This window comes from Falco rusticolus, chromosome 8 (assembly GCF_015220075.1).
Source record: "Falco rusticolus isolate bFalRus1 chromosome 8, bFalRus1.pri, whole genome shotgun sequence".
Taxonomy (NCBI): Eukaryota; Metazoa; Chordata; class Aves; order Falconiformes; family Falconidae; genus Falco; species Falco rusticolus.
The window spans coordinates 58025146-58051264 of record NC_051194.1 but is presented as its reverse complement, the minus strand read 5'-3'; the positions used below and the strand labels follow the sequence as shown (position 1 = coordinate 58051264).

Below are 26119 nucleotides of genomic sequence, written 5' to 3'. Positions count from 1 at the left end.
CACTCTTCAACTCAGAATTTCCTGTCAAGGCTTTTGATTTTTTTTTTTTCCATTTTGAGAAAGAAGGGGCTGAAATAAATTATTTAGGAGCATGCTGCAGATGGATCAATCACCCTCTCAACTGAATATTTTGGGAAAAGCCTCATTTCAGCTCTCGTGTAGCTGTGCTTCAGCTACCTGGAATTCAGTGCCAGGTAGGAAGTAGACAGAAAGGACAGCAAGCCCAGCAGGAAAGGAGGGAAGGGCTGTATGGCTGAAATCGTTCATTTGCCGTGTCCCACAGAGCTCTACTGTGACATGAAGCAGGAAGATGAGGGGAGGGGTATTGCTCTGAAGGGGGCTGGTTGTCCCTGAAAGTGCTGAAGATGCAATGAAGTTACTGCATCCCTTCCAGTTCAGCATGCAAGGGATGTTATCACTACTCTTCTTCCCAGAAAAGTCACTGTGCGTCAGCCCCAAAGGACACAAGGGCTAAGAAGGAGGAGGTTTGCAACCTGATGCCCACACCTACCTGGGATAACTCGCTCCGAAATGTACTTTTCTAACTGAGTTCGTACTTTTGCCTCTATCGTTGGGTGCCCATGGGTGCCATTATCAACAAGTAAGAGATGGGTGTGATTATTATCCAGGCAATACAGGGGGTCTCTCTTGAGATCATCCATTATGTAGTGAGCCAGGTAGTACCCCTGGAAGCACAAGCACAGCATTTAACAGAGATCCAAGGGCAGAGCATGCACCAGCCTTCAAGGACAAGCCAGTGACAAGCTCAACCCCTAGCCACCAACTATTCCTCAGTAGTTAGGAGTCTGAATTTTCTGACTCAAGGCACTGCTCACTGGCAGTTCCAACAGCAGCAGAAGACAGCGAGAAAAACCCCAGGCAAGAGCACAGCATAAATATTTGCATAGAAACTTTTCTTCTTTACAGAGCGGCCTGGTGTGTGATGATCCTCTCAACTTCATCTCAGCCCATGGAACAGTGGAAGTTATTTGCAACAGTTTAGTCCTTTCAGAGATCCAGTTCTGCAATGCATGCTTCCTTCAGCTACCACAAACATTAAATCTGTGGCAAACTCACTTTCAACACCTCCCCAGATTTTTTGTAGGTTGGAAGGGACATCTTGAGATCATCTAGTTCAACCCTCAAACCTCCTCAGAACCCTCAGTAAACCAAACTTTTATTTATCTAGCAGGATGGTTTTTAGACACGTTCTACTGTGTCTAGTAGACAAAAGACAAGGGGAGCTATGCCCACGTTATCTGGCAGGCAGAACAACAGCATTAATGAGCAAGCTCCTTAACAGTAGCAGCAGGTACAATATGTCTCAGCTCATGGGAATGCCCACCATGGGCGGGCGTGCAAGGATTTCACAGCAGCTAGAATAACCATGAAAGAGGTTATTCCCTAATGCAATGCCAGATACGAAATTAGAGCAGCTGAACCTCCACACACATGCTAAGCCCAGGTGAAATCCTTCCCACCAGGCCAGATGTGTGTGACCATCCTGAACGTGAGAACGCTTCAGTTTCCTCCTGGTTCTGGGTAAAGCACCTGATGTTCTGTCTCACTGCTATGTATGTTGAAGAAAAGCTAGCCCCAGGTTGAATTGTTCAGGACACAGTAGGTCAGGCTAAGTAGACAGATGTGCTTCTACACAAGCACTGCACTGGAAAGCATCCTGCTGAGGTCTGCATCGCCAGACATTGAGCAGAGCTTGACTGACCACTCAACTCGGTCATCACATGGCTGATAACATCAGCCTACCACAGATACCGTCATCACCGAGAGCAGCGGTCAGTCAGGGACATAATCCATACAATTGACAGCTGAGCCTCCTCTTAGTTCCCCCTCTCTCCCCCCCGCCGATACTTGTTTCTTACATCATTGTCACCACTGCGAATCAGACTTTCTCGGTTGGAAATCATGCCCCATGCTGCTATGCCAATAGCCACCACATTCTCCTCTGAGCTCCGACTGATGGTGTTGTCTCTGACCACTTCCCCGATGTACTTCATCAGTCCATAATGTGTGCCTCCTGTGAAAATCCAGGCCCCTGGGGGACAACATTCAATAACCTGGGGAAACGTAGCGGAATACCCACCCTCCTAATGCATTACCTTTGAGATACAACCACCCAATCCCCTCTTAAGATCTTACCTCAGAAAAGGCATTTATTCTTCAATTAAACACAAAAGATATGCTACACAACTGACCTTAGGTTATCATGGGCATCCGATGGCTAGCTCTCAACCCTGTCACTTCCAAACTGTTACGTCACATCTGCCCCAAGGGCACCAGCCAAGCAGGAACAAACCAAACGCTCTGCTTCCCTGCTGACCCTTCGAGCTGCTGCCACTCCAACAGCGTTACGCAGCAAGAAAATAATACAGACACATATGCAGGTCTTTACCTTTGGACTGGGCAATGTAGATCAGTCTGCTGAATATCTTGCGCATCCGGGGCTTGAGCGCAAAATTCTTTGCGCCCCCGGTGACAGAGATGACAAGGTTAGGGGTTTTCAGGTGCCAGTGCTGGGTCATCAGATCATACAGTGTTTCGGAGTCTGTGTCGCATGACAAACGGATGTACTTGGTTGAGAGAAAATAAGAGAACAAATACAGCAAGAGATAAATAGTGATAGCTAGCAACAGACCAGAAATTACATTTTCTTCTCTAACGTACAGTCTTATTCCAACAACCAGTTGAAGAAGGGTGAAGTAACTGTGAATTCTGTTTCTTTCTCTAAAGCATCTTTATCCTTCCTCTACAACTAGGCACCCAATCCACCTTCTGCTCAGAGAAGGCAAAAGGACTGACCTTGGGGTTCAGAGGACCATTGGAAGGATGAACAAACACCAAGGAAGTTTACAGTATAACAACATTAACAATAAATAACAATGTTATTTATATCTTAGATTATGGATTAATGGTAGCATTGTTCAACGTGAACTAGTAACAATTACAGTTGTATTTTGATTACACTACTAAAGCCTTAATTTAATGAACTACAAATTCCAGGCTCCATTTGGATGGTGTCCCTACATAACATATATCCATAAAACATTTGAAGTATAATATATAAGAACTTCAGCAAATATGTAGTAAAGCCTGAACACTGTATAACAATGCCAAAAAGCACACTAAAAAGATAATCTGACTTCAGATGGACCTACTACGTCTTCATTTATGTGAAAGGTCCTCTGACTTTTTCTTGCTATGCTATTCAATAGGCCCTTTACGATTTTATCACTGTTAGTAGTTTATTGTGATGGACTTTTGGAAGACCATCACGGCTATACAACCCATATCAGGGTATGAAGAGGAGTAACATGGACCTGTATCACAGGGGATTTTGTGCAGATTGCCCGATATTTGCAGGAGAGCAAACCCAAGGGATTGGTTGGAGGAATAAATGTCCATTTCTTGAGAAGCATTTAACCTGAACAAAAGCACATGTTTATTCCAGAACAAGTTCCCAGGAGCAGTTATTGCATCTGGGCTCAGAACAGCACGTCACAGAGGAAGTCTAGCAGGCTCCAGCAGGTACACAGGAGAGCTAAGGGACTCCCACAGCTTCTGCTCTAAGCAGCATCAGTCACATGGAGCCTTGGGTGTTTTTCAGGAGACGGTCCCAATAGTAGTGGAGCCACCTACCAGAAAAATTAACTGCTTCACAGAGCCAGTAAGCCATCCCCACAGCAAATCTTGTTAGCTCTGTAGTTAGAAGGCAATTCTCCTAAACCCTACTGATACACAAAGTACCTGGTATCTGTATGACTGCCTTTGCTCCATCAACAAATTAAGGTTTCCAGTTGAATGACTTGCTGTGTTCACCTAAGAAGTCATTTTTATCTTTTATAAGGTGCTTGCTTTAGATAGATGCTGAAGCTGAGCTGCCCGTACAGCTTACGTCCTTCTTTCGTACATCTCGGCGCATAATTGCAAACACACCTCGGTTACACCTAAGTTCCATTCCATGCATCAGCAACTACACCTCTGGCGGCTGCCACGCGGAGCCCTTGGCAAGGCTCCACCGGAGCGGGCGACCCGCCTCGGGGCCACCACTCGCCTTCTCCGAGGTGCAACGGTGCCACCTGCTGGTACAAGTGGCTGCTGCAGCCCGACCATGCCCGATCCGACCCTCGCAACACGGGCGATGCCAAGCGTTTCGGAAGCTGAACTCAGAAAGGTATTCGGAGAAGCATTTCTCAGATTGATGGCTACCAGAGCATACAACGCAGCTAACCGCAACGTTCTCAGATGTCACAGGACCTGTGCAACACGGCAGGAAAAGGAGTGCACAAGCAGGACTTCGGAAGCATAGAGATTTCACTGGTCTGTTCACACGTAACATTCCTGCTCAGAATTTTTTAAGACTCATCTGGCCTAAAAAGCGCAATGCAGGGCATAAAACCTCCCATCCCTCGCTAATAACAGCAATTCTGGTGTTGCCTTGGGTTTTATGTCCTCCCCACTGCACATGGGATCAAGAGAAAAATATTGTGCAATGTTTAAGACTAGCAGGTGCCTTGCAGTACAGGGAGTGAGAAGGCAGAACAAAGATTAACTCCAGCCAGCACGCTAGTGGGATGGATTAGGTGACTTACGTGCAGTATTTGAACAAAGTGAGCTCTCAAACACACACAGCGGCCTTAAGAGTCTTCATGAAACAACTATGGGCACACAGAAACTGGCTTCCAAGGCGGGAAGGGGGACACAACTAAGGAAAGAACATTCAAGCTTTGAGAACTCAGAAATGTTGCGAAGAGTGAACCATTTCTTCTTTCAGTAAAGGTATACAGCAGCTTACAACACTGCAGTATAAAACTAAAATATGCACATCAAGAGATAGGTGAAGTACTTGGACCCATCCAAGCGTGATTCAAACCCGTCAGTCTTACTTCCCACTGAAATGCCTCTTGTTTCTGCTACTTTGCATAAAACAAACCCAATTAATTTACATAGCATGCTCTGATTTTCCTCATTGATTTTGATTGTCACAAGCAAGCTGCATTAACAGTAAATATCGGTCATTTAGAAAAGGCAGATGAGCTCAGCTACATGTGATTCGTCACACAGTATCAGAATAAATCAGAAACAGCAACATCAGCAGTTTTCTTCTTTCCACGCCTCCACTGTCCCCACACCAAGGAAAAACATGGGGCGGGGGGGGGGGGGGGGGGGAAGGGGGGAGGAACCCAAACCAAACCTCTGAAGTGCCACTGATACCTTAAAACCCCACTGTGAATTTACCATCATCGCAGGATCTCCACCCTAGCAAATAATCAGAACTGGTTATGGGCCTGAGCAACCTGGTCTATGTGGATATGCTTTGAGCAAGAGTTTCGGCTAGAAAACTCCAGAGCGCCCTTCCAAACAAAATTACTTTAATGAGGATGTGGGACATGCAAGCCCCATTCCAACATCCCACAACATCCTTCAGTGTCCAGCCTAAGGCCTGAGATATGACTGTACAGCCGCAGACAGCAACGATCTGCACATAAGGCAATATGGGTCAGCAGGCTCGGTAGGCAGGCGTTAGAAGACATGTTGTGCAATCTTAAAGCCATGACAAAGCACGAGTGATGATTTTATGGAGCAGCAAGCAGGTACTGAAGAGTACAGATCCTCCAAAGAAAGGTCTTACATCCCTACAGATATAAAATCCCTATGGCTGTCACCTCATGGATCCTGCTGCACCTTCAAAGGCAAAGCATGTTACATGTGCTCCTGTCCAGAGAGCTGTACTGGTGTGCACCCCCCACCATTTTCTTTCTAAAGTGTAAGTTAGTCCACATGGGGAAGGTGCAACGTTCCAAGAAACAGCCTTGTCTTGGCCTTAAAGTCAGACTGTAAGGAACAAAGCATCTTAATCAGGACCTTGATCATTCAGGCACTTAATTCAGGTTGGGTTCACTGATAAAGATGAGTGAAAGGGTACTAAGTTGTTGCTCAACACCATGACATTTCCATCCAGACGGGGACCACAAAACTGCTGCTCCAACTGCACATGGATACAGTCACTGCACAGAGTCCCAGTGAGAAACATTCAGAATGGTATTACAGGCCAATTGCAATAAAACCAGTTCCGTGAAAAAAAGAAAAGTAAAATTCACTCATTCTTCTGCCATGCCTGGAAATCTCTATTTGCTCCCATCATCAGCCTATGAAACAAACAAAATAGAAGAAACTATTCTTTGTTTCCTATTTTCAGGGCTTGAGAAACCAGCTTGTCTCCTTTGTAGCATAACTCCTTCCATTTCCATTAGAACAAAATAGACTTTAGCTGCACCTTCCCTGCTTTTCAGGGGCTTCCACTGGCATTGGGTTCAATACTCTGAATACGGTGCACCCAACAGGTGCCTGATGGATACCCTTAATACAATCACTTACCTTTCCTCTTTTTCCCATGTTTTCAAACTGAATGTCCCCAAAGGCATCAGTAGGAAGCTCCTTAGTGTGCTTCTTGTAGTTCCATTTTTCGTTGCTATTAATCTGGGTGCCCTCTACGTGTTGATTTTCAGGGTATCCACATTTACATAAGTTACCCCTGAAAGAAAAACGAATAGACATGAAACCCCACACTTACCATCCTGAGCACAGAAAAGTAAGCTCCGATATGTGTATTAACAAGGGACAGAAAAAACAGCTGACACCACAACTTCTGTTCAATCTGGACATTCCCGAGAAGCGTTACTCTGCAGCAAACCTGGAGCTGGTAGAACACAGGGTGCCTGCAGCAGCAGTCATATCGAGGGCAAAGCCTGGGAGCAGGGCTGTGCCAAGACAACAAGCCTAGTGGCAGGTGGAGCTACAAACCCAGCTGTACGTGGGACTCTACTTGGATTTGCTGCCTGACAAGTTAACAGCTAAGAGGAACCAACCTTCAGCTGAGACCAGCACTTAATCACGCCTCCTGCCCCTATCATCTGCTTCTGTGCAGCACCAGGCACCGAGCTGAGTTCATCTCAGGAGCCAGTCTGTGCCGAGAGATCTGCCGACACCTCTGGATGGACCTCACCTTTGTGACCTCTTTCACTATCACAAACCAAGTTAGCTCGCCAGAAGCTTAATTTGAAACCCTACAACTATGCACAGAAAAGAAGAAAATTAACGAGAGCTTGTCATCAGACAACACCGGCAGCGACCTCATCGGCTGCTAACCTGCGTACAAATGGTTTCTTTCGCTTTCTGTGCTCTCAACCAGATATGAAGAGGTTACTAAGTGTAATTGTTTTCCATGCAAACCCAGGGCCTGACTGGTGTCCAAGTGCGTCCAAAGCATAGTCACATCAAGATGCATGTCTGGTCTCTGAGCAGATTTGGCAGGCAGTTTCCTGTGTTCCCAGCACATTTCCCACCCCCACCCCACTCGCCTCATCGCATGTCATGGTGTGCGGTCACTAACAATGCCCTCTCCACCAACACTGAAATTGCATCAAGGGGTGGAAAAATCTGCAATTTTGTTATGTGGGACTAGATGGGAAAGCTAGGAAGCTAGGAGAACTCTTTTCCTAGGAAGAGCTGCAGCACAATCCATGAAATCTTCCATATATCCTATATCCCTGCTTCCTCAGAGGGCATGGAGAAGGGGTAGTTGCTTATGAAAGACAGGACTGACAACTGCAGTCAGCAACAGCAACAGGAAGGAACAAGTGTGGCCCCTACACTCTAAGTTAACAAGAAACATCAGGTAAACACTCGCCCAGTGCTAATTTTACTAACAGCACAAAAATGTAGATGAAGAGGAGAAGCAAGAGGAGCAATGCTGTTAACAGCACTGTGCAATCTGGCAATATATGGGGGGTGGGGAATTAAAAAAAACAGATGCATCAGTCCAAAAGGATTAATATGAGAACATGAATTTATGTGCTTACAGAGGCCTTTATGATTAGCTTGCAGCCTGCAAACATGAGACTGAGAAATGCCCTCCTGTGAAGATTGCTGTAAGGGTGAGTCCCAGTGTGCTTCTCTGAAGGACAGAAAACTTACATGGTTTCTTCCGCTCCACTATAACTTGCAAATAAAAGCGGTTTACCTTAAAAACGGATAGACAAAAAACCCCAGCAAGTATCAACTTGCAATCCTTTCCCAGTGGGCTTATGTAGGAAGAGAAGCTGATAAGAACCAGCTCTCCCATCTTTTGCTGGTTCTTTGCCAGACATCCCATTTTAGATGACAGAAGAGGACCCTAAGTAAGACTTTCTGAAATGAGACTAATTTCCTTCCCTCCCTCCCCCTCTCTCCAAGGCATTCTTCCTCCCAGCTTCAGAGCAGAATGGGGTTACTGAGAGCCCTTAGAATTCTATATTAAGACTTCTGCAGCTGCTTTAATTCTATCACTGTTCTCCTGAAATTGCAAAAAAAACCAACAACCCAAAACAAAAACAACAACCAACTATCAAAACCCAGAAGCAATGTTATGGTCCTCAAACTTGCATTGCATAGGTATTTGTGCCTGAAAACAGAGCAAGTACGATATCCTATCTTAACAGAACATCAGCTTGAGCAAAAAAAAAAAAAAAAAAAGACTGCCTTTCTCTGCTGTAAAGGCTTGCGCCTGGAATTTGTGATTTGGGTTTAAAATGAAAAAAATTAAATTATTCAAGCTTCTGATGCATACCTACGTTGTTACACACCAATGCCAGTACTGGTACTGCATTCCTAAAAGCACGTCTATACTGCCACAATTATGCTTCAGATAGGGGATTTGATATCAAATCCCCTTTCAGAGCTGCTGCAAGACATGCTGACAGAATCAGCCCCTAGTTTTGCATCAAGTTACTTGTGGACTAACTGAAACTGATGCAGTTCCAGTTTTACACAAACTCCACCGAGTCTAGAGCAGTGGCCTCCAAAGAGGGGAGCATATGACATGAACTTTAAAAAAGAAAAAGTATTTATTTCATCTTTCTCTCACCCTTTTTAAATTGCTATTTTTGTGTATGTTTTCCAATGTACATAATATTATACAGTAGTAGATGTATATAGTTTATAAATAAACATACATTGAGGGGTATGCTAAAAATATTTTTCTGATGGGGTGTGCAATCAAACCAGCATGGAGACCACTGGTCTAGAGCTAGGAGAAGCACTCCAGTGTCTGTCCAGCCATCAGACTTCCAGCTTTTGACCACCACTGCAAAATACCCTAGGCATAAGCAAACGAGCCAAACAAGTGACAACAAAGAGTTGTACAAGTGAGACTGAGGTGAGGTTGCAATGCCAGATTCAGGCTCCTTATAAAATCAAAAAAGTTTCCTCCCCACCTAAACCCCACCACACGGCTTTGCAAACAGAAATACTCTCAAGCTCCCAGCCCCCCACACCCGTAGAAAAAGAGAAAAAATATTTACTTACATTGACTTGGTGTCTTTTGTGAAAAAGACACACTCTCTCTTCTTAAAGTTTTCTTGGATGAAGTTGACCAAATCCTTAAAAATATTTTTAAAATAAAGCTTATTTCTGACAACTCATAAAGCAGAAGAAACCTCAGCAACAACACAGTTGGTTTAAACACAAAGAAAATGGGTGCAAATTTGTAAGTCTCCTTTCTCAAAGCGGATGGTGGAAGGCAATTAGAAAGCACTGATGGGAGCTAACAGGACACAAAAGACTACTAAAAATCACAAATAGGCATTCCAAAAAAACCCCCATGTCATACTAGTATTTTTATATCTATCAAGCAAAATATATACTCAAGAGGCAAAAGGTATGGCTTCCCCCTCCAAAAAAATAAATAAAATTGAACATCCAAACAGATTTGATGCCCTAAGAGTTGCTGGAGAGCCTATTTGAGTTCCAGTTTTTAATCCAAAAGACCCACCTAGAAATCGTTTTACTTGAATTCAGTGGCACAATAGAAGTAGCTGTAAACTACACAGCATTTCCAAATAACTTACAGCACTAAAAATATTTTTCAAATAGTGGTCAAGTGCTGTAAACACTGCTCAAAAGCCTATGGTAAACACTGTTTCTTCCCAAGAAAAAAACCCAAAGACATCAACATCCTATTGGGTAGGGGCTATTTTAATTCAACAGAAAAAGACCCCAGTAGAAGACCTGGATAGAACTTAAAATCATGCTTTGTGTGAGCTTAATAGAATGCAAAGTCTCTCCACCTTGTTTAACCATTATCTCTCATATTAACCCTAAAACTCCACAAGCGCAGGGGAAGCTTTCGAATTCAGGCAACGCAAATTCATTCCTAATCTGCCTATAGGAGCTAGGAAATGCAAACAAAAATCTCCATTGCTGATAAAGGGTTGGAGGGTTGGTTTGGTTTTAAGCATAGCTTAGATTTGCAAGGCAAGATTTAGCTTGGGATGAAAAGGGCAGACATGCAGCTGTAGTTTAGTTTACCATTTACACAGAACACTCATAGTTAAACAGAAGTTAGAGGAAGTTACTCCAAGTAGAAAAGTATAACGTCCAAAACAAAGACAATAGAAGAGAACATAATTAGCCAGTAAAAGCCACAATGATGCAAGACCAAAAAAATAAAAGGGAGGGGGAACCACTTGCTAAAGACCTAAGAGTGAGTCATTAGGCCTCTTACAAGCCCATCAGAAGCAAGAGATCTGCCGGGCAATCACTGTGATCAGCAAATCATTGAGGTTTGAAAAAGATGTTGAACATAATTATATGTTGTCTGCCTTTGCCTTCAAGTTGTGTGAAGAGGTTGGGGTTGTTCTTTAGAGGCAGAGGATTTGTGTCTAACTGAAACGTGAAAAAGCATGTTAAAACATAAATGACTAATAACGTACAATAAAAAGTTACAGGGATCAAAAGGAATACAATGCATACTTAGACTTTCACTACTGCTGGAAGGGTCAGGGGCTAGGAAAACTTCTCCATAAAAGAAAACTGGCAAATCCATCATCCCTCTCCTGATGTGATGCAATTCATAACCACTGTGGCCCACTCCCAAGATAACACCCAAGCTTGTCAAGAATGCAGCAGATACTCACAGCGTCACTGCAGGACACATCTGTGCTGCGAGACATGCTGGAATAGAGGAGCCTGGAACTCTCAAAATTGCCATTTCTTCGGTGCCTCATGGTGCCCATAGAAACCTGAAAGAGCGTGGCAGAGGAGGAGGTGATGAAGCAATGGTAATTTCTTTTAGTAGGTAAGAAACAGCAAGGGTACTTAAGTGCCCTAGGAAGGCAAGGGAGATGTTATTTGTATCCAACATAAATAATTAGGAAGTATATCAATTCCTAAAACATGAAACTAACATTCAGAGAAAAATCTTTTCTTTCACACCACAAAGACTTTCCTCTTTCTTTCCCCACTCCAAAAAGAACTCCAAGTCAACATGCTTTGAGAAAGGCGCATGCCTTACACACCATCCCATTCAATTCATTGCCATATCTTAACTCTTGCCCTTCCCATCTCTGATGCTCAGGACTTGTGCTATTCAGCGTTGATACACAATGAGCAGTCCCTAATTCAGTGTCTTTACAAAATAAAGGGGATAATATGAAGAAACATTTCAATCAGCAAACTGGAGTGTAAAAGGTGAAGAATCTTAGAGTAGCTGCAGCACCTGAACATGATCCCTCAGGCCTCTGTCCACTCCTGTAACAAGGACTGTCAACATGTGCAATCTGAAGAGTAAGTGGCTTTAAAGTTTGTTGGATCCAAAAGTGAAGAAGTCACCCTTGGAAGCAAACGCACTTCAGTTGCCCACTAGAGCAGATACCTGTATGGGCATCACTTTGAAGGAGCATCACTTCATTTGCACAAAAGCACAGGGCAAAAATTTATTTATGCTACAGCAAATATTCCCATTCCCTTCATGTTACTTCATGAATAATACTAGAAAAGGTCTTTTCCTGAAAGGAAGGCTGGCAGGCAGCTAACACAGTGAGAACAAATTCTATTTCTCCTTCCAACACTGTTTTTCTCTCTTGCCTTTTCCTCTCACTGTGTACAGTGGGCTTGCCCCTTAGGTGATACTGCCACTGTATGGCAAAAAGCATCCACCCAGAAACAGGAACATGCATTCTCCAGCTCTGATGAAGCATCCCTGTGTAAACATATTTCTGAGATCAAAAAAACAGCAAGTGTGAAACAATTTACTTGGGGCACTCAACAAACTGGGAATGGCACAGGCAGCAAGAAGGTGTAGTCTTAAGTAGAACGATGGAGTGTGACGTGAGCAACCCCTAAAGCAAGAAAGAACAGGCAGGTTTTCACAAAGACATGTACATTTATACTTCACAGTTATTTTAAAAATACTACGAAAAACATTGCACGTTGAGGCGGAGCACAGTTGACTCAGTGTTGTTTACTGTGCATGGTAGAAGTCCACAAATACTTCCCCCAAATTCTTCAGCGTGCCTGGGATTTCAATCACTCTTTTTATCTCTGTTGAGTGATGGAAGAGCACAAAAAAGGCTCTGTTCCCCCTTCCCACCTTCTGCATGCAACAGGAATGATTTAAACCCAAGAAAAAGCGAAAAGCTGGAAAGTACATTTCATTGTGGCTAGATACTGGGGCCCAAAGAATGGTAGCATTGGAACTGGCTGCCTTGGAAAGAGATGGAATCACCATCCCTGGAGGTATTTAAAAGACATGTAGATATGGCACTAAGGGACAGGGTGTAATGGTGGACTTGGCAGGGCTATGTTAACGGTTGGACTCGATCTTAAAGGTCCTTTCCAAGCTAAATGATTCTATAGTCGTATTGCAACCTGAGTAATTGGCGCATTGCAGTGGTCCCAGCTTCTGAAGTTCTTTAAATCTTATTTATTCTGCACTAATTTAGTGTTGTATGATAACAGGATGCCTAAAACGGTACCTGCACTCAATTCAGGCACAGGTTTTAACTTGACCACTTGGAACCACGACCTATGGAAAACCAGTGTTCACCAAAAGCTTGGAAGAACAAGTAAGTGTTACAAGGGAACGGAGTCTCTCAAAGAACGGCCAAGAGCACAGCATTTCACACAGACCTGGCACTACTGTTCCACGGAAAGAAAAGCCTATTCCAAAGTCAGGGCTCCCTGCAGAAAAAGGCAGGCAGGCTATACACCCTCTGCAAAACATAAAACCAGAACAGTTAAAATCCCATCTCAGGCCTCCCAAGCCAACACTGAGCTAGCTTGCATGCCATGGGAAAATCATGTAATATTGCAATTCAGGCACAAACCCAAAAAGCTGGTACATGGTCTGACCATCTGGTTGCATTTCATGTGGACTCCACAGATACCTGAGCTTCTAAGAATCACACCACCACCCACAGACCCCCACCATGGGCGTTTGGGATCCTCAGCCCGGAGGAATAATTTAAAAAGCCCACTCCTTTTCTTTGAAAACCAACAGCCTATAATCTCTTCACATCTCTTCATCTCCCATAATGATCTCTCCCTCAAATTTCACCGTTGAAATAGATCCAAAAGTGACTTTCCAAAACATGTGCCATTGAGAGCTACAGTTGTGTTGACCTAAGCCTTTCACAGGGGAACTCTCTTCAGCTGCAGATAAATGTCAGGCTGTACACACTTGCTCAAGGTCTCAGGGACAGTGGATCTGCCCCAGACCGATTTGTTTTCTCATTCAGCACTGCAGAAAGGTGTTAGGCTGTTTAAGTAGAAGCTGCAGAAGAAAACAGACCACGCTCCTACTCTGAAGTTTATCATCTCCTTTGCATAATTCTCTAGCACTTCTACCTCAGAGCAAGGACAGAAGTCTGGCAAGCTTTACACCAGATTCAGGAAAAGGCTTTGTAGCCAACTACAACAGCTCAAAGCAAAACACTGGAACGAACTGACCTCCAAAGAGGCCACCAGTCTGGTTGTGCCCTGCTTCAGATCCCCAGAACAGAAGCGTGCCTTTATTTGCCCAGGAACTGCAAGGGTCTGTAGAAGGAGCGAACGTCTGTTCCTTTAAGGGTACCTGCTCACGGGCCTTTTCAACACAAAAGGAGGAAGCCATAAACAAGATCATGCAGAGAAGAAAATCTGACTGATAGACAACAAAGGAGTGATGAGACCCAAACCTGATATACCACAATAAGGGTATGTGGAACGGGGCAATGTTTGTTCCAGTGAGGTTATCTGATGAGGTGGGCTTGTCAGGTGGGATGAGAGGGAAGCCATACACAAAATATACAGAGGCTCAAACCTAGCAAGCAAACATCATGGAGACAAAGATAAGAAAAAACACCTTGTCAGTCAGTAATTGATGAGTTAGCCAGAAGCTTTGTGCAAACTCGGACTTTACAGCTGCTGAGGATGTAAGCTGAAGTTCAAGGATGTTGGAGGGGGGCCAGTGGAGCCCTGCCAGCTGAGGAGGGAAAGGCAGACAGGGGAGAACAGAGGAGGAATTAGCAGAAAGGGGTATAAAAGGGACCCTTTGCACATGAAACAGGGCTAGTGCACTTGTCTGGCTGAGCCTTGCACCTGCACCTGATCACTGCAATCTCTCCTGTCTTAATAAATTATTTCTTAACTGTCTGGGCAGGGGTGCTGCGCAGAGGGGCTGTGCCAGTGCTCAGAGATCTACCAATATATGAGTGCCAGTCAACCCCGAGAGTGCCATGCGTGTGCCCTGTCTCCCCTGGCCCAATGGGAAGGGGGCCAGTAAAGGAATATGAAGCACTAGAAGCTTGCCAAGAGCAGCCAGGCTACCATTTCTGCTCACTGCTTTCCCAAGATCATTTCAGGGCCAGTAGAACCTCATGCTGGGTAGCCATGAGAGTTCCATCAAGGAACCACCTATGAATTATTTAGGGACTTGGCCAGCGTCACTCCTTCACTGACAGATGCAAGCCCAAACACTGGTCTTCATAGTCTGGTCAAATAGTTTGGCTTTACCTTCCCTAAATTTGGGACCACCCATTGCCTGGCTGTAGGCCTGCCTGAATTTTCACGAAGCTTCCAAATGAGTCCAGGGTCCTGCAGGTAATGACCCCCTTTCCCTGCCTGACCCTGCCTTCAGCGCAGATCAGGAAGGTCCTGATAAATAAAAAGTGCTCCGTCAAAAGACTAGTAGCTCTCACTGCGTTTCCAAACAGGGCAAGCAAGCTATAAGACGAACAGCTGACTTTGCTGCTATGACAGGTTTCACTCAGCACCCCAAACATTTTTAGCATCCTTCCTTCCCTCCCCAGGCAGGACACGAGCTTTGCACATTTTACCTAGCGCAAGGATGTTTTCCTGGCATGAGCTAGAAGCAAAGAAGCAATTAACAAAGCTTTAGCAGTTTCTCTTCTAGGAGGACACAGTGCCAGAGGAATTTAGATGGCCACAGCCACGAAGCAGTCATCCTGCCCTCATGAAGTGCTAGCTTTGGTTAGCAACCAAGGCAATGGCTGAGAAAATAGTCCCCAAAACCACCAGATTGTTCAAAACAAAGCAAAACCACACACCCACACCCTCCACCCACCGTATCACTCATTTCACTGAGGAAAACCAGCATCTGCATTGGGGGACATATTTCTTAACAGCCCAGAAAGCAATTCTTAGTTCACAAAATTGATTTTTTTAATGCTGTAATTCAGAATAAATTTCCACAGGGGGAAATACATTTTGGTCAGGAATCTATGCAACTTATTTATTGACAGAGGTTTACTTTAGTTGCTGATCTGTTTAATAAGTTAACACCAGAAAAGTGACTATGGACGTAACTGAGAAGATTAAGAGGAAACAAGGGCATTAAATTATTCATTCAAAAGAGTAAAGGATTTCAAGTTTGCCTTGCTGCATTTGTAAATAATTTATAAGAACGAACACGTTGCAAACAAAGTAAAAAAAGTTAGCAAGGGTGCAAAGGAATTCTGAAAACCTTGGACTTATTTTTAAATTTAAGTTCTGAAGAGCTGCATTGATACCACCGAGTTTAGCTGATTTTTGTAAGCAAATCTCATTAATTCTATCAGTGTTAGAAATAACACAGCAACCGTGCACACTTTAAAAGATGTGACACAGCCACAGTCTACGTAACAGGCAAATTAATTCATTTTCTATTGTATTTCCAATCCATTAGGTATATAAGAAGACATTTTTAAAGCATGGACTACTGCATTAAAGCATAACTTTAAACTAACATGTTTTTAGAGTAATAGCCATTAAATAAACACTAGAATAATCCTCATACTATGACTTTCACAGCATTTGAAGCAGCATATTCCAAGGAAAGTCTTCAGCTCAGAGGTGACTAAACGGAGAAGTGACAGTAAAAATAACTAATTCTGAAGAAAATTTAATGAATAGGCTTTTAAAAAACCTGTCTGCAACTGACAAAGCAAGACCAGCTTCCCCTCTAAGAAAGCAGTCAGATAAATCTAACCACTATTTGCACTAACATATTTCTAGCAATTATGTGAAAGCTGTCAAAAAGAAAAGACGTTACCAAACTTCAGATGCACAGCTACCTCAATTTCAGCATATTAAAAGTATATACTCTTCAGTACAGCAAAAACCATGCCTAAACACGTACCCCTGTAGAACACTTACCAAAGTCTCCAGAATGTGCCCCAGCAATCCTACTGAAATCATTACTCAAAGAGGAAGGTTTTGATATACTTTGGCTTGCAAAGCCCCACCTTTTTTATCTGTGTCATGCTTTCCTTTTAAGGGAGGGCACAGAGGAAGAGATAATGCACGGGAGCAAGCAACAGCAGGATTATTCACCAATTAATAACGAAGGCACACATAATTGCAGTAGGGCACAGGAAATAACAGTTGCAGGTTATTTCTATGAGAACAGCGATGTTTTGGTCCCACCTGCTACCAAGGTATTACAAAAACTAGAAACAACACTGCAGCTAATTTACACAATCAACAGCACTATTAGAAAGCCAGAAGTACAAGAAAATGCTTGTGGGAATAAATAATTAGATATTAATATACCAGAAGATAATGAAACAGTTCTAAAATCAACACTTATTAACATGATTTACTACAAGGTTGTTGAAACACTGGTGAGTACAACAGAGGGCTTTGCAGCTACCGACGGTTTGACCCAACAAAAACCTTACTCTGTTCCCTAACTTTTTGTTTGACACTTATCAATGTAATCTGGTTTTCTTCGGCCTTTAAGTTAAAGCTATTGACTTCGGCAAGAGGAATTTCTATTGCTGACATTCACAGTGCCTCCTTGGAGAGCCAGACTGTTCCCAGCCCACTGTCCTTGCAGAAAGCAGAACTTGGTGTGCTGCTGGAGAACCTTCTACATCCTTGTAGTGACCCAGTTTGGGCAGATATCACCACCCCACCAGCCCAAGCACTCCCCCACAATCCTGTTTTGCTTTGCACTGCAGTGGATGAGCATGCAAGGAGAAAATACATCCAGCTCTGAAGGGCAGAAGCTTCTAATCCATGAGCAATCCCAGTGCCAGAGAAAAAGAACAAAGGCATACCATTCAAAAGGCTCAAGACAAAACAAGTTTGTGTTGCAATTACAGATCTGCTGTTGAAAACACAACCGTTAAAACCAAGCTGAAGTGTTTTGAGTTTCTGTTGATGGTCAAAAGCTCACAGTGATATTTCCTGGTAATCGGAAGAGTCTCTAAACTGTTCAGGTGTGTTCTGAAGCATGATCCCAGAGCACCCAGAGTAGGGAACTCTGTGCCATGCACTGGGCGCCCTCCGCTCGCCCAGCTCCAGGCTTTTCTCCCTTGGAAACCAAATGGAGGGAATGATGCACATAGGAGTCTGTTCCCAGTGTGCAGTCAGTAGGGTAGGACACGTAAGTGGATAGCCACCAAAAAAAAGCTCAAAAAGACTCCTGTAGCATTTTTTTGTAAAAGTAGGAGTGAGAAGTCTCAGATGCACTTTTCCCTCCAGTCACAGTGAGGCAGGTGCTGCTGCTCTGCCAGGACTCGCAGCACGAAGGACTAATCAATCCTGATAAGTTATTCTGCCAAGAGACGCTGGCAGAAGAGGGAATAGAGCTGGAATTTTCCAACCTGCAGCCTGGCCTCAGAGCAATCTTTCCTTTTGTGATGGAGATAGCTTTATCTACCTTCCAACTCACATTACCTTGGCATACGCACATCTGCATTTGCACGAGTTTTTACTTAGGGGCTTAACTTCATACTGCAGCACCTACCAGCTGTGTGCCTGCTCTGCAATACACACTGCACACCAGCAACTAATAACTTAGGAACAGGCAGCTGCCGTGTACTTCACTGCTCCATTTTCTTTCCTTCTTGGCTTGGTTGTCCAATTGGTTCCACTATGAAATAAGTACCAAATGGACTGTAGGAGCTTAGACATCAAACACCACTAGGATCACAAAATGGTAACTGCACAAAACTAAGTCTTAACTAAAGCCGTAACGCCTGTAATTTCGTACACGTGTCTCCACTTCCCCTGTCACATCAGAGCTATTATCACACAAAGCCTACCTTAAGCCGATAGTAAAAAGCGGTTAAGAGTTTAAACTATTGGTGGCTATTGCAGTTTCCATTTTATTTGCACTGCCAAACTGTCACAAACATTTTCTCTCATTTCCTCACTCAATCCAGACCCCACAACATAGGCTACAGGTTCACCATCCATCAGAGAAACTTCTCCTAGAACTCCGTACACCAGGGACCTTGTATTTAACGCAGGAGTCACCACCATCCTGCCTGCCTCTACCACACGTGTTCAGCCCAAAGACATTACTCATCCAAGTGATCCACGACTGCTAAGAACCACTCAGAAACACATCAAAGACGTGCAGCTAATCCTAAGAGAGAGATAAATCACTTCTATACATCTTCTGCCATCCTATTTCACAAGAACACAGAGCTTTCAGGGACAGACAGAAACAATATGATCATGCATCAATACTACTGACGTACTGAACATGAATCTTTATTGTGGTTTATAGCTGCAGTAAGTCCCTCAGTCAATACCCTGTGAAACCAGTCTGGCTGGTAACAATAAGAGAAATTAATGAATACGTAAATACTCATTAGTTCAGTCATCTCTTAAAAAAAAAGGAGCTGCAGAGCTGGGGAACAAACTCTTCTGCGTGTTTCTCTCATGCACAGCAAACCTGGGGACCAGACAGATTTTTGGGGCCACTTCATGGCTCTCAGGTGTAGCAAATTCCTCCATACCTCAAGTAAGAAACAGGGCACCCTGAGCATAAGTCAGAGATGCTCTCCAAACATATCAGGAAGTTTTAGTCTACCTGGGCAAAGATGGTAAATGTTTTCTAAAGATAAAAGCTCTTCCATTGGCGATTATTCACACTTCCCAGCATTCCTGCAGTCTTGGTCTGAGAATACATATGCAAGTATTCCAAACCTACAGGAATTACATTAAATGCACTAATATTTACTGCATTCCAGAAACATCAGGTCTGTCTCCACCAGAAAATTTCACTAAGAATTTACCAAATGGCACAGAATTTGCCGTCTCCTAATTCACATGAAGTATAGAACTCCAGTTTTGGACTAAACAAGAGGTGAATATTTGTGAACTATAGGAAAGGGGTTATTGTGGATCCTGACCAAAAATGTTATGTTTCTACGATCAGTGAAGTGAGAGCCCTTATCCTCAAGATCAACATTCAGAACACCAGTGTCATTATCTATGCAGAAATGAAAATACAGCAAGCACCTGTATTACTAAGACATGGAAATTCACATAGATATTAAATTATTGTCCATTGTACTGGGAACAGAGAAAAAAAAAATGTTTCTGCACATCAGTAAGCCTTATGATCCTTTAAAAAAAAAAAGTATAAACAAGAGAGCATTTAAGGCAAATGGTGCCGAAGAGCTACAGGGATTTCTTAACCCTGCAGCCTCCACTGTGCAGAAAGCCAGGTACTATGGGATTCATTTCAGTGGTTGGCAGTAAATCACTTTCTATCCCATCACCTGAGAGCTTAAGAAGGGCTTTTAAAGGTGAAAGCAGAATTGACAGTGAACCTGTGAAGTTAACCAATATATCAATTATTTTATAAAGTTTCTGCGGGGTTTTTTGATTGTTTTTTGTTTGTTTTCTTAAGTTAGTCTCATTTCACCACTCCAAACGAAATTTTTAATGCCAAGGACACTGTCACAGGCTGACAGCATTAAAATCACCACTACTGGCCATGAAACCCTTTTTTAGGAACAAGGTTGTTTTGGCTAAGCTTTGAGCCATACGTTATTAACCCACAGTTTAAAGACAACGTCTTACTGGAGGTTTGTATATGGGGTTTCACAGCATAGCCACCACAGAATTTAATGGATTAAAATATTCTTGGGTCATCTGTTCCCACCTGAAACTCGGAGAGGAGCCCAAGCAAAAATACAGATAGGTTTTGCAGCACTATAGAAGCATGATGGATCAAATAGTCAAAAAGGCAAAATACTTCTGCTGAGTGCTAATCACCACCATTCCCTAGTCTAAATTCTCCCCATGGATCACCAGAGAGAGCAAAATGCCAAATACTGTCGTAGAACAGCCAGGGTACTTCGTAATTACAGAAGCTAAAACAAAGTGTTACATGGAGCTTCACAAAGAACATTTCTATCACAGAAATCCCCCCGGATTTATTTTGCTTTGGCTGCAAGCTGTTAACACTGTTCCTGTTTGAGCAGGAAACACACTGATGCAGTTGCACACAGAAGTTCATTTACTCTGTATGATGTGCGTTCTGTACCCCCTTTTATCACTTGCTATAAAAGACCCACTTTTTCCCTTTTTATCCAGACTGCAGAAACTCACCTCAAGCAGGGGTAACAGCTAGCGTGGCTCCCTAGCCTACCCTTTTTATGTAGCGATTTCGGATTCATAACCACTGGGAAGAACAAACCCATCCCGCATCGCGTTTCCAGCTTAGATACGGCATTTCTCAACAGTGTTAGAAGAAGAGGGAGAGAAAGCGATACAAATTATTCAACGTGAACTAGAATACTTTAGCACTTCTCAACCTCAAAAGCACCTTGAATGTCATTAGCATGAGCACAACAAACCTGAGGAGAAATAAAGATATTATCTGCCATTTTAACCCCATGCCCTTTGTCTCTCTACCTCCCCTGCTCCTTAAATGCCCAGTTGTTCTCAGCGAAGCAGAGAAGTTCTCTGTGTCTTTTGCTATTTCCCAGCTCTGGCCAAGGAGAGCATCTGAAGCTGCTGCCTGGGTGGCAGGTCAATACCCTAGCAGCAGGCACCCCAGAAAAGCATTGAGATCAAGCAGAGGAAGCTCTTCAAATCAAGCAAAAGGACAAGGATAGGCTTCCCCGCCACCCCTTTTTTTAGCAAGAGCAGACAGATCTGACTCCTAGTCCTGTGCGTGTGGACCACTGGGATGCACATTTTGGATAATAGACAATTTGTTGACTTCACTTCTGGTTTATAGGAAAGCTCAGTAAAATGAGGACCTGCAGAAGGTATTCTTCACTGCAAGGAAGGTCAACAAGACTATTTGCACTACAGCAGAGTCCAATCTGAAGCACAGATGTGGTAGGTCCCATTACAGTACAACTTTGGCAACAAAAACACAGATAGCAGAGCTTCTTTGGGGTTTGGGTATTTAAGAATCTTGGAATAGCCTAAAGAGCGCTTCTCTGGGGAGATAATTGCTCAAGAGACATGGTTCTGTGACCAGGCAACACTTTCTGGTTACCCATTTCGTCCTGTGTTGAGGAAGGCAAGCGCACTGGCTGGAGATAAACGAAGACACCCAGCTCCAGTGATTCTTACTCATTTTGAATGGAAAACCTTGTAGAATAGCATATTTCCAGCTGGCTGCTCAAGTCACAAGGATTTAATATTAATTACTGAAAGCAATTTTGTTATTTTTAGCCATTTTCCTTTCCAAGGTATGTAGCAGAATATTCTATCAAGTCTACAATGACACGCTAAAGGGCACGCTAAAGAGAACAGAACCTAGTGCAAAATGGCAACATTTTGGCAATATACAGGTATTTGATCTGTTCAAAAAGGGATTGTTGACAGAGTCCAAATCCATTAGAGGCACCTCGTATTAGTCTGTGTGTCCAGTTAGTCTCACTTAAAGAGGACAGCCTCCTAGGCAAATGGAACTGGGACCTCTCGAAGATAGAGACCTAGTGTTATGGAATCTTGAAAGCTGGGTTACAACAGAGCAGAAAGCTGTGATCCTGCCCTCTCTTATTACCCATCCTGCTGTTTCACAAGCATTTAAAATCTTTTTTAATTTAGGTTTTAGGAATCTAAAACCTTTAATTTAGATTCCTAAATGCAGACACTTGTATTTACTTTGAGAGCACACTGCATCTGGAGAACAATGGGTGAAACTATTCCAATATGCATGTTAGCCCAGAAAGCTTTAAAAGTGCATTTTGGTGTGAAATATTAATAGGTATGAACAGAACACTGTCAGATTCTTTCTGTAAAAGCCTTAGAAATAAAAGAAATCCACCAAAAATGATTATGTAATTTTCAGCTTATGAATGTTCAGAGTGACTAGCAATCGTGCACCTCAGGCTTTTATGCACTTAATTTGATGGAAACGTTCTGAGAAAGTGTTCATCAAGCTTTAAAAATGAGGAGGAGTGAGGAGATTAAAAGCATAGGACACTTTAGATCAGCTAAAAAAACCCCAGAACACACAAAAAAGAGATAAGCAAGCCCCTAGCCTCACACATACTAGTCGATTGAAGACTGGCTCCCAGTTTCAATGCAGGAGACTCACCAGCTTAGCTTTGCTACAGCTACGTGGATTTCTTTAAATTCAACTAGGATCAAAATAAAAAATGTGCATTAACCCAAGATAACCCAGGTGACGAGTGTCACAGAGAAGTCTACTGCATTTACACAGCAGTTCTTTAAGGTACGGGCTTGGCAATGAAAGCTGTCAAAACTAAAAGCCAAAAAATTGAAAGTGGTAATAATTTCTCTTCACATTGGCATCAAAACTAAACTTCAGCAAAACCGCCTTCTTTAAAAGGAAGCATGCATACTTCAGTAGTGAAGTATATTTGAATATATCCAAAATGTTTAAGAAGAATATCAAGTTCATTCGTTTTTATAAGGCTCATTGTAACATTGCTGCAAGATACAGAAAATTTCTTTAGTAATAACTGGTACCACGCACTGTTGCAAAGTTCATAACTGAGACACGCTAAATATTTTTCTATTTTGAGGGGGGGGGGGTTATGCATAATATTCATATGCCTATTTTGCATGCACTGAGATCACACATATAAAGCAAAGCTATATTATATGGCACAAAGACAAGTGGTAACACTGAAGAAAAAGCTTTCACAAATGTTAATTTAATCAAAAGAAACTGCTCCAGTGAAGAAGTACATCTGTTTTTACAAAGACACATTACTAAAGTATGCTGTCAAATTCATCTAATCATATTCTGTCAAAATGAACATATGCTTGTGACTATTTCAGTCTCCATTCTCTGGAAACTGGATGTAACATGCAAACCTCATACATCAAATTTCACACCACTACGTGGATAACAGTGTGTGTCAGCAGCAGGCATTTGATTATCTCCCCCTATAAAAGGTACACTTAATCAAATCTCTAAATACATTCTCTTTGGTAAAATGCCCTTCATCTATGGAAAACATAGAATCAGTCTCACATAAATGGGAAGGTACCTCTAGAAGCCCAGGTAAATCAGAACTGAGCAAGCTTGACGAGAGTCCAAGGAGCATCTGAATGATGCTCTTTGTCATATGGTTTGGTTTCAGGTACTCCTGCAAGGAGCAGGGAGCTGGACTCTATGATCCTATGGGTTCCTTCCCATTTGCGATACTCCAATTTTACGTATGGCTCTATCTCAGAGAACATCAATCCCACAACCTCTCAAGACCGTTTTTCCCCCATGTTTGACCACTCTTGGGCTGATTTTTCCCCCTTAGTATCTACCTGCAATTTCCTTTGTTCCACCTTAAGTCCATTGCCCTATTCCCACACATCTCTGAGAAGTCTGGACCCATTCCCTCTACACCGTCCCACATTAGGCACTTGCAGACACCATTAAGATCCCCCCCCCAGCACCTTTCTCAGCTTAGCTTTCCTCATGTATTATGTGCACCAGCGTGCCCACCCCAGGCACCCTGGTGGCCTCTGCTTTGTCTCACTTCAGTACATCCACGTCTTTTTTGTACTGATGAGCTTCAAACTGGACACAGCACTCCAGATGTGACCTCAAAAAAAAAAAGCCAAATAAAGAGGAAGAATCACTTTGCTGGACCTGCTGGCCATACTCTTGCCAATAGACCCAGGATGTCATTGGCCTTTCTTGCTCCAGGGAACTCTGCTGACTCATACTCGACTATTTGGCCCACAGATTCTTTCACCTTCAGATGCAGCTAAGGACGTTTTTGTTAACCTAGGACAGGATTCACCAGAGAAGAGACCAATAGCATACAGTCAATTATATACCCCTAGTATAGGTGCAAGCTTAAGTACAAACTTGGTAATTTTAGGAACATACCGCCTATTACAATTCCTTGACCAGGCTGACCAGGGATAACTTGTCCAAGTCCTGTTGCTTTCTTTTCCCGCTGTCCCTTTTTGTTCTGTGGCAGCAATCATCGACCCCATGGAGCTAACATGAAAGCTGTGCCAAGAGAAGCGCTCAGCTGAGAAGCGTGGTTGGAAATGCAGGTCATCCAGAGTGACAAATTTAGGGTGCCCTGACTTGATGAAAACTGCACTTCCAACAGCAGGTACTGGACTACTGATTAACAGCACAGAACAGATGTGGGCACAGGCTAAAATCACTTACCAGTCTGTAGTAGCTGTTGGAAGTAGCCCAGGTGCACATGCTGCTGTTGTAAAGGAGTAGGACTGTCAAAGACATGGATATTTTTTACTTTTTCCCAATTCAGCCACTGTCTGGAGGAACCCTAACTTGCATCATTCTCAAGCCCTTCTGTGTAACAACACAATTCCATGGAACATTTTGTGGGAAGCTGTTACCGGCCCCAAGATGCCCTAGGATTCCAATAACCAGAGAGATAACACGAGCAAGAAGCTGGATTTATAGTTAACCTAAGGCTGATAGGCATAAGAGAACAACATCAGGCTCTCTTGAGGCAGAGAAATCAATTTCTTGGATGCTGGCAGACACCCTTGAAGGCTGTCCATGTAACCACAGACAGCAGCTGCCTCTGCATTGTAACAGCCTGACCACAGCATCCCACACTCCGCCTGTCCCATTTCCCCACAGACCCTCCACGATACCTCCCAGTGCATAGTACAAGTACAAACAGTAAACACATATCTTAGGGTACTCTACAGTGACAAGAACACATCGCATGTTGACACCTCACTTGCCAGTGGTTCTATTTAAATCATGGTGATTCCTGAACAGACCTGATGAATGAAAAAAAAAAAAATATAAAAACAATCAGATAAACTCCCTGCTCATTAGCCTGCCAAGCCCTGCATGTTTCACAAGCAAAACTAAGAAAGGAACAACTTGACAAACCACTCTTCACACTTGCTTTGGGTTAGCGAGCTTTAGCAAGCGCTGTATCTTGTATCTACAGTGGCCTTTTGCTTAAGGAATTGGATTGTGGAGCTACAAATATCTCAAATCACCTGTGCTATTCACCCCAGATCACTCTGAACAACTTATTTTCTAAAAAAAACATAGTGATGAGAGGCTAAGGACACCCTTCTGTTTTGCAGTACAGAAGTTGGGTTCAGTCACGCTTGCTGAAATAGGAAGTGATGAAAAGTGGCAAGGAACGCAGAGAAGACAAACAGAATACAGGAACCCTTGCCAAGTCAACAGGAAAAAAATAAATTAAAGAAATAGTCAGACTCCAGGCTTGAGGTGGGAAAACCTGACTGAATTACCCAGTTTGAGTGGTCTTCACACAGAAGACCTAACTCCTCAAGCCCTCTCAAAATGCTTTGCATTACTCAGTATTTTGTTCTCAGCCCAGCTGCTGCTGGAAAGTCAGTTTGAGAAAATTAGGAGGATGAGAAGAAATTGCTTCCAAGAAATTCAGTTCAGATCAAAGTCAGCGAGAACTGTCCACCAAGACGGGAATGTTCAGAAAAGTTTTGAGCTCAAAAGTCTTAAAATAAGCAGCACTAAAGGCTACATTAATAGACAGAGCTAGCAGCTCTGACAAGAATTTCAGCACACAGGGAGAGGCAAAGAGGAAGAGATATAGTCAATGGAAAAAAAATCCCTTAGAGGCTGAGGTCAGACTGA

General features: G+C 43.2%; 1 protein-coding gene across 1 annotated transcript in view; it reads right to left on the bottom strand.

The window, feature by feature from the left end:
• The window catches only part of TRPM8 (transient receptor potential cation channel subfamily M member 8), a 49227-nt gene extending 32718 nt beyond the window's left edge, over window positions 1-16509 (bottom strand). The window contains exons 1-7 of the mRNA XM_037398527.1: window positions 16468-16509; window positions 10971-11075; window positions 9361-9434; window positions 6394-6550; window positions 2411-2588; window positions 1881-2053; window positions 512-686 (exon numbers count right to left, since the gene is read on the bottom strand). Of these exons, the coding sequence (XP_037254424.1) occupies window positions 512-686; window positions 1881-2053; window positions 2411-2588; window positions 6394-6550; window positions 9361-9434; window positions 10971-11075; window positions 16468-16509 (904 nt within the window). The remainder of the gene's footprint in view (window positions 1-511; window positions 687-1880; window positions 2054-2410; window positions 2589-6393; window positions 6551-9360; window positions 9435-10970; window positions 11076-16467) is intronic.
• Window positions 16510-26119: the final 9610 nt, after the last annotated feature.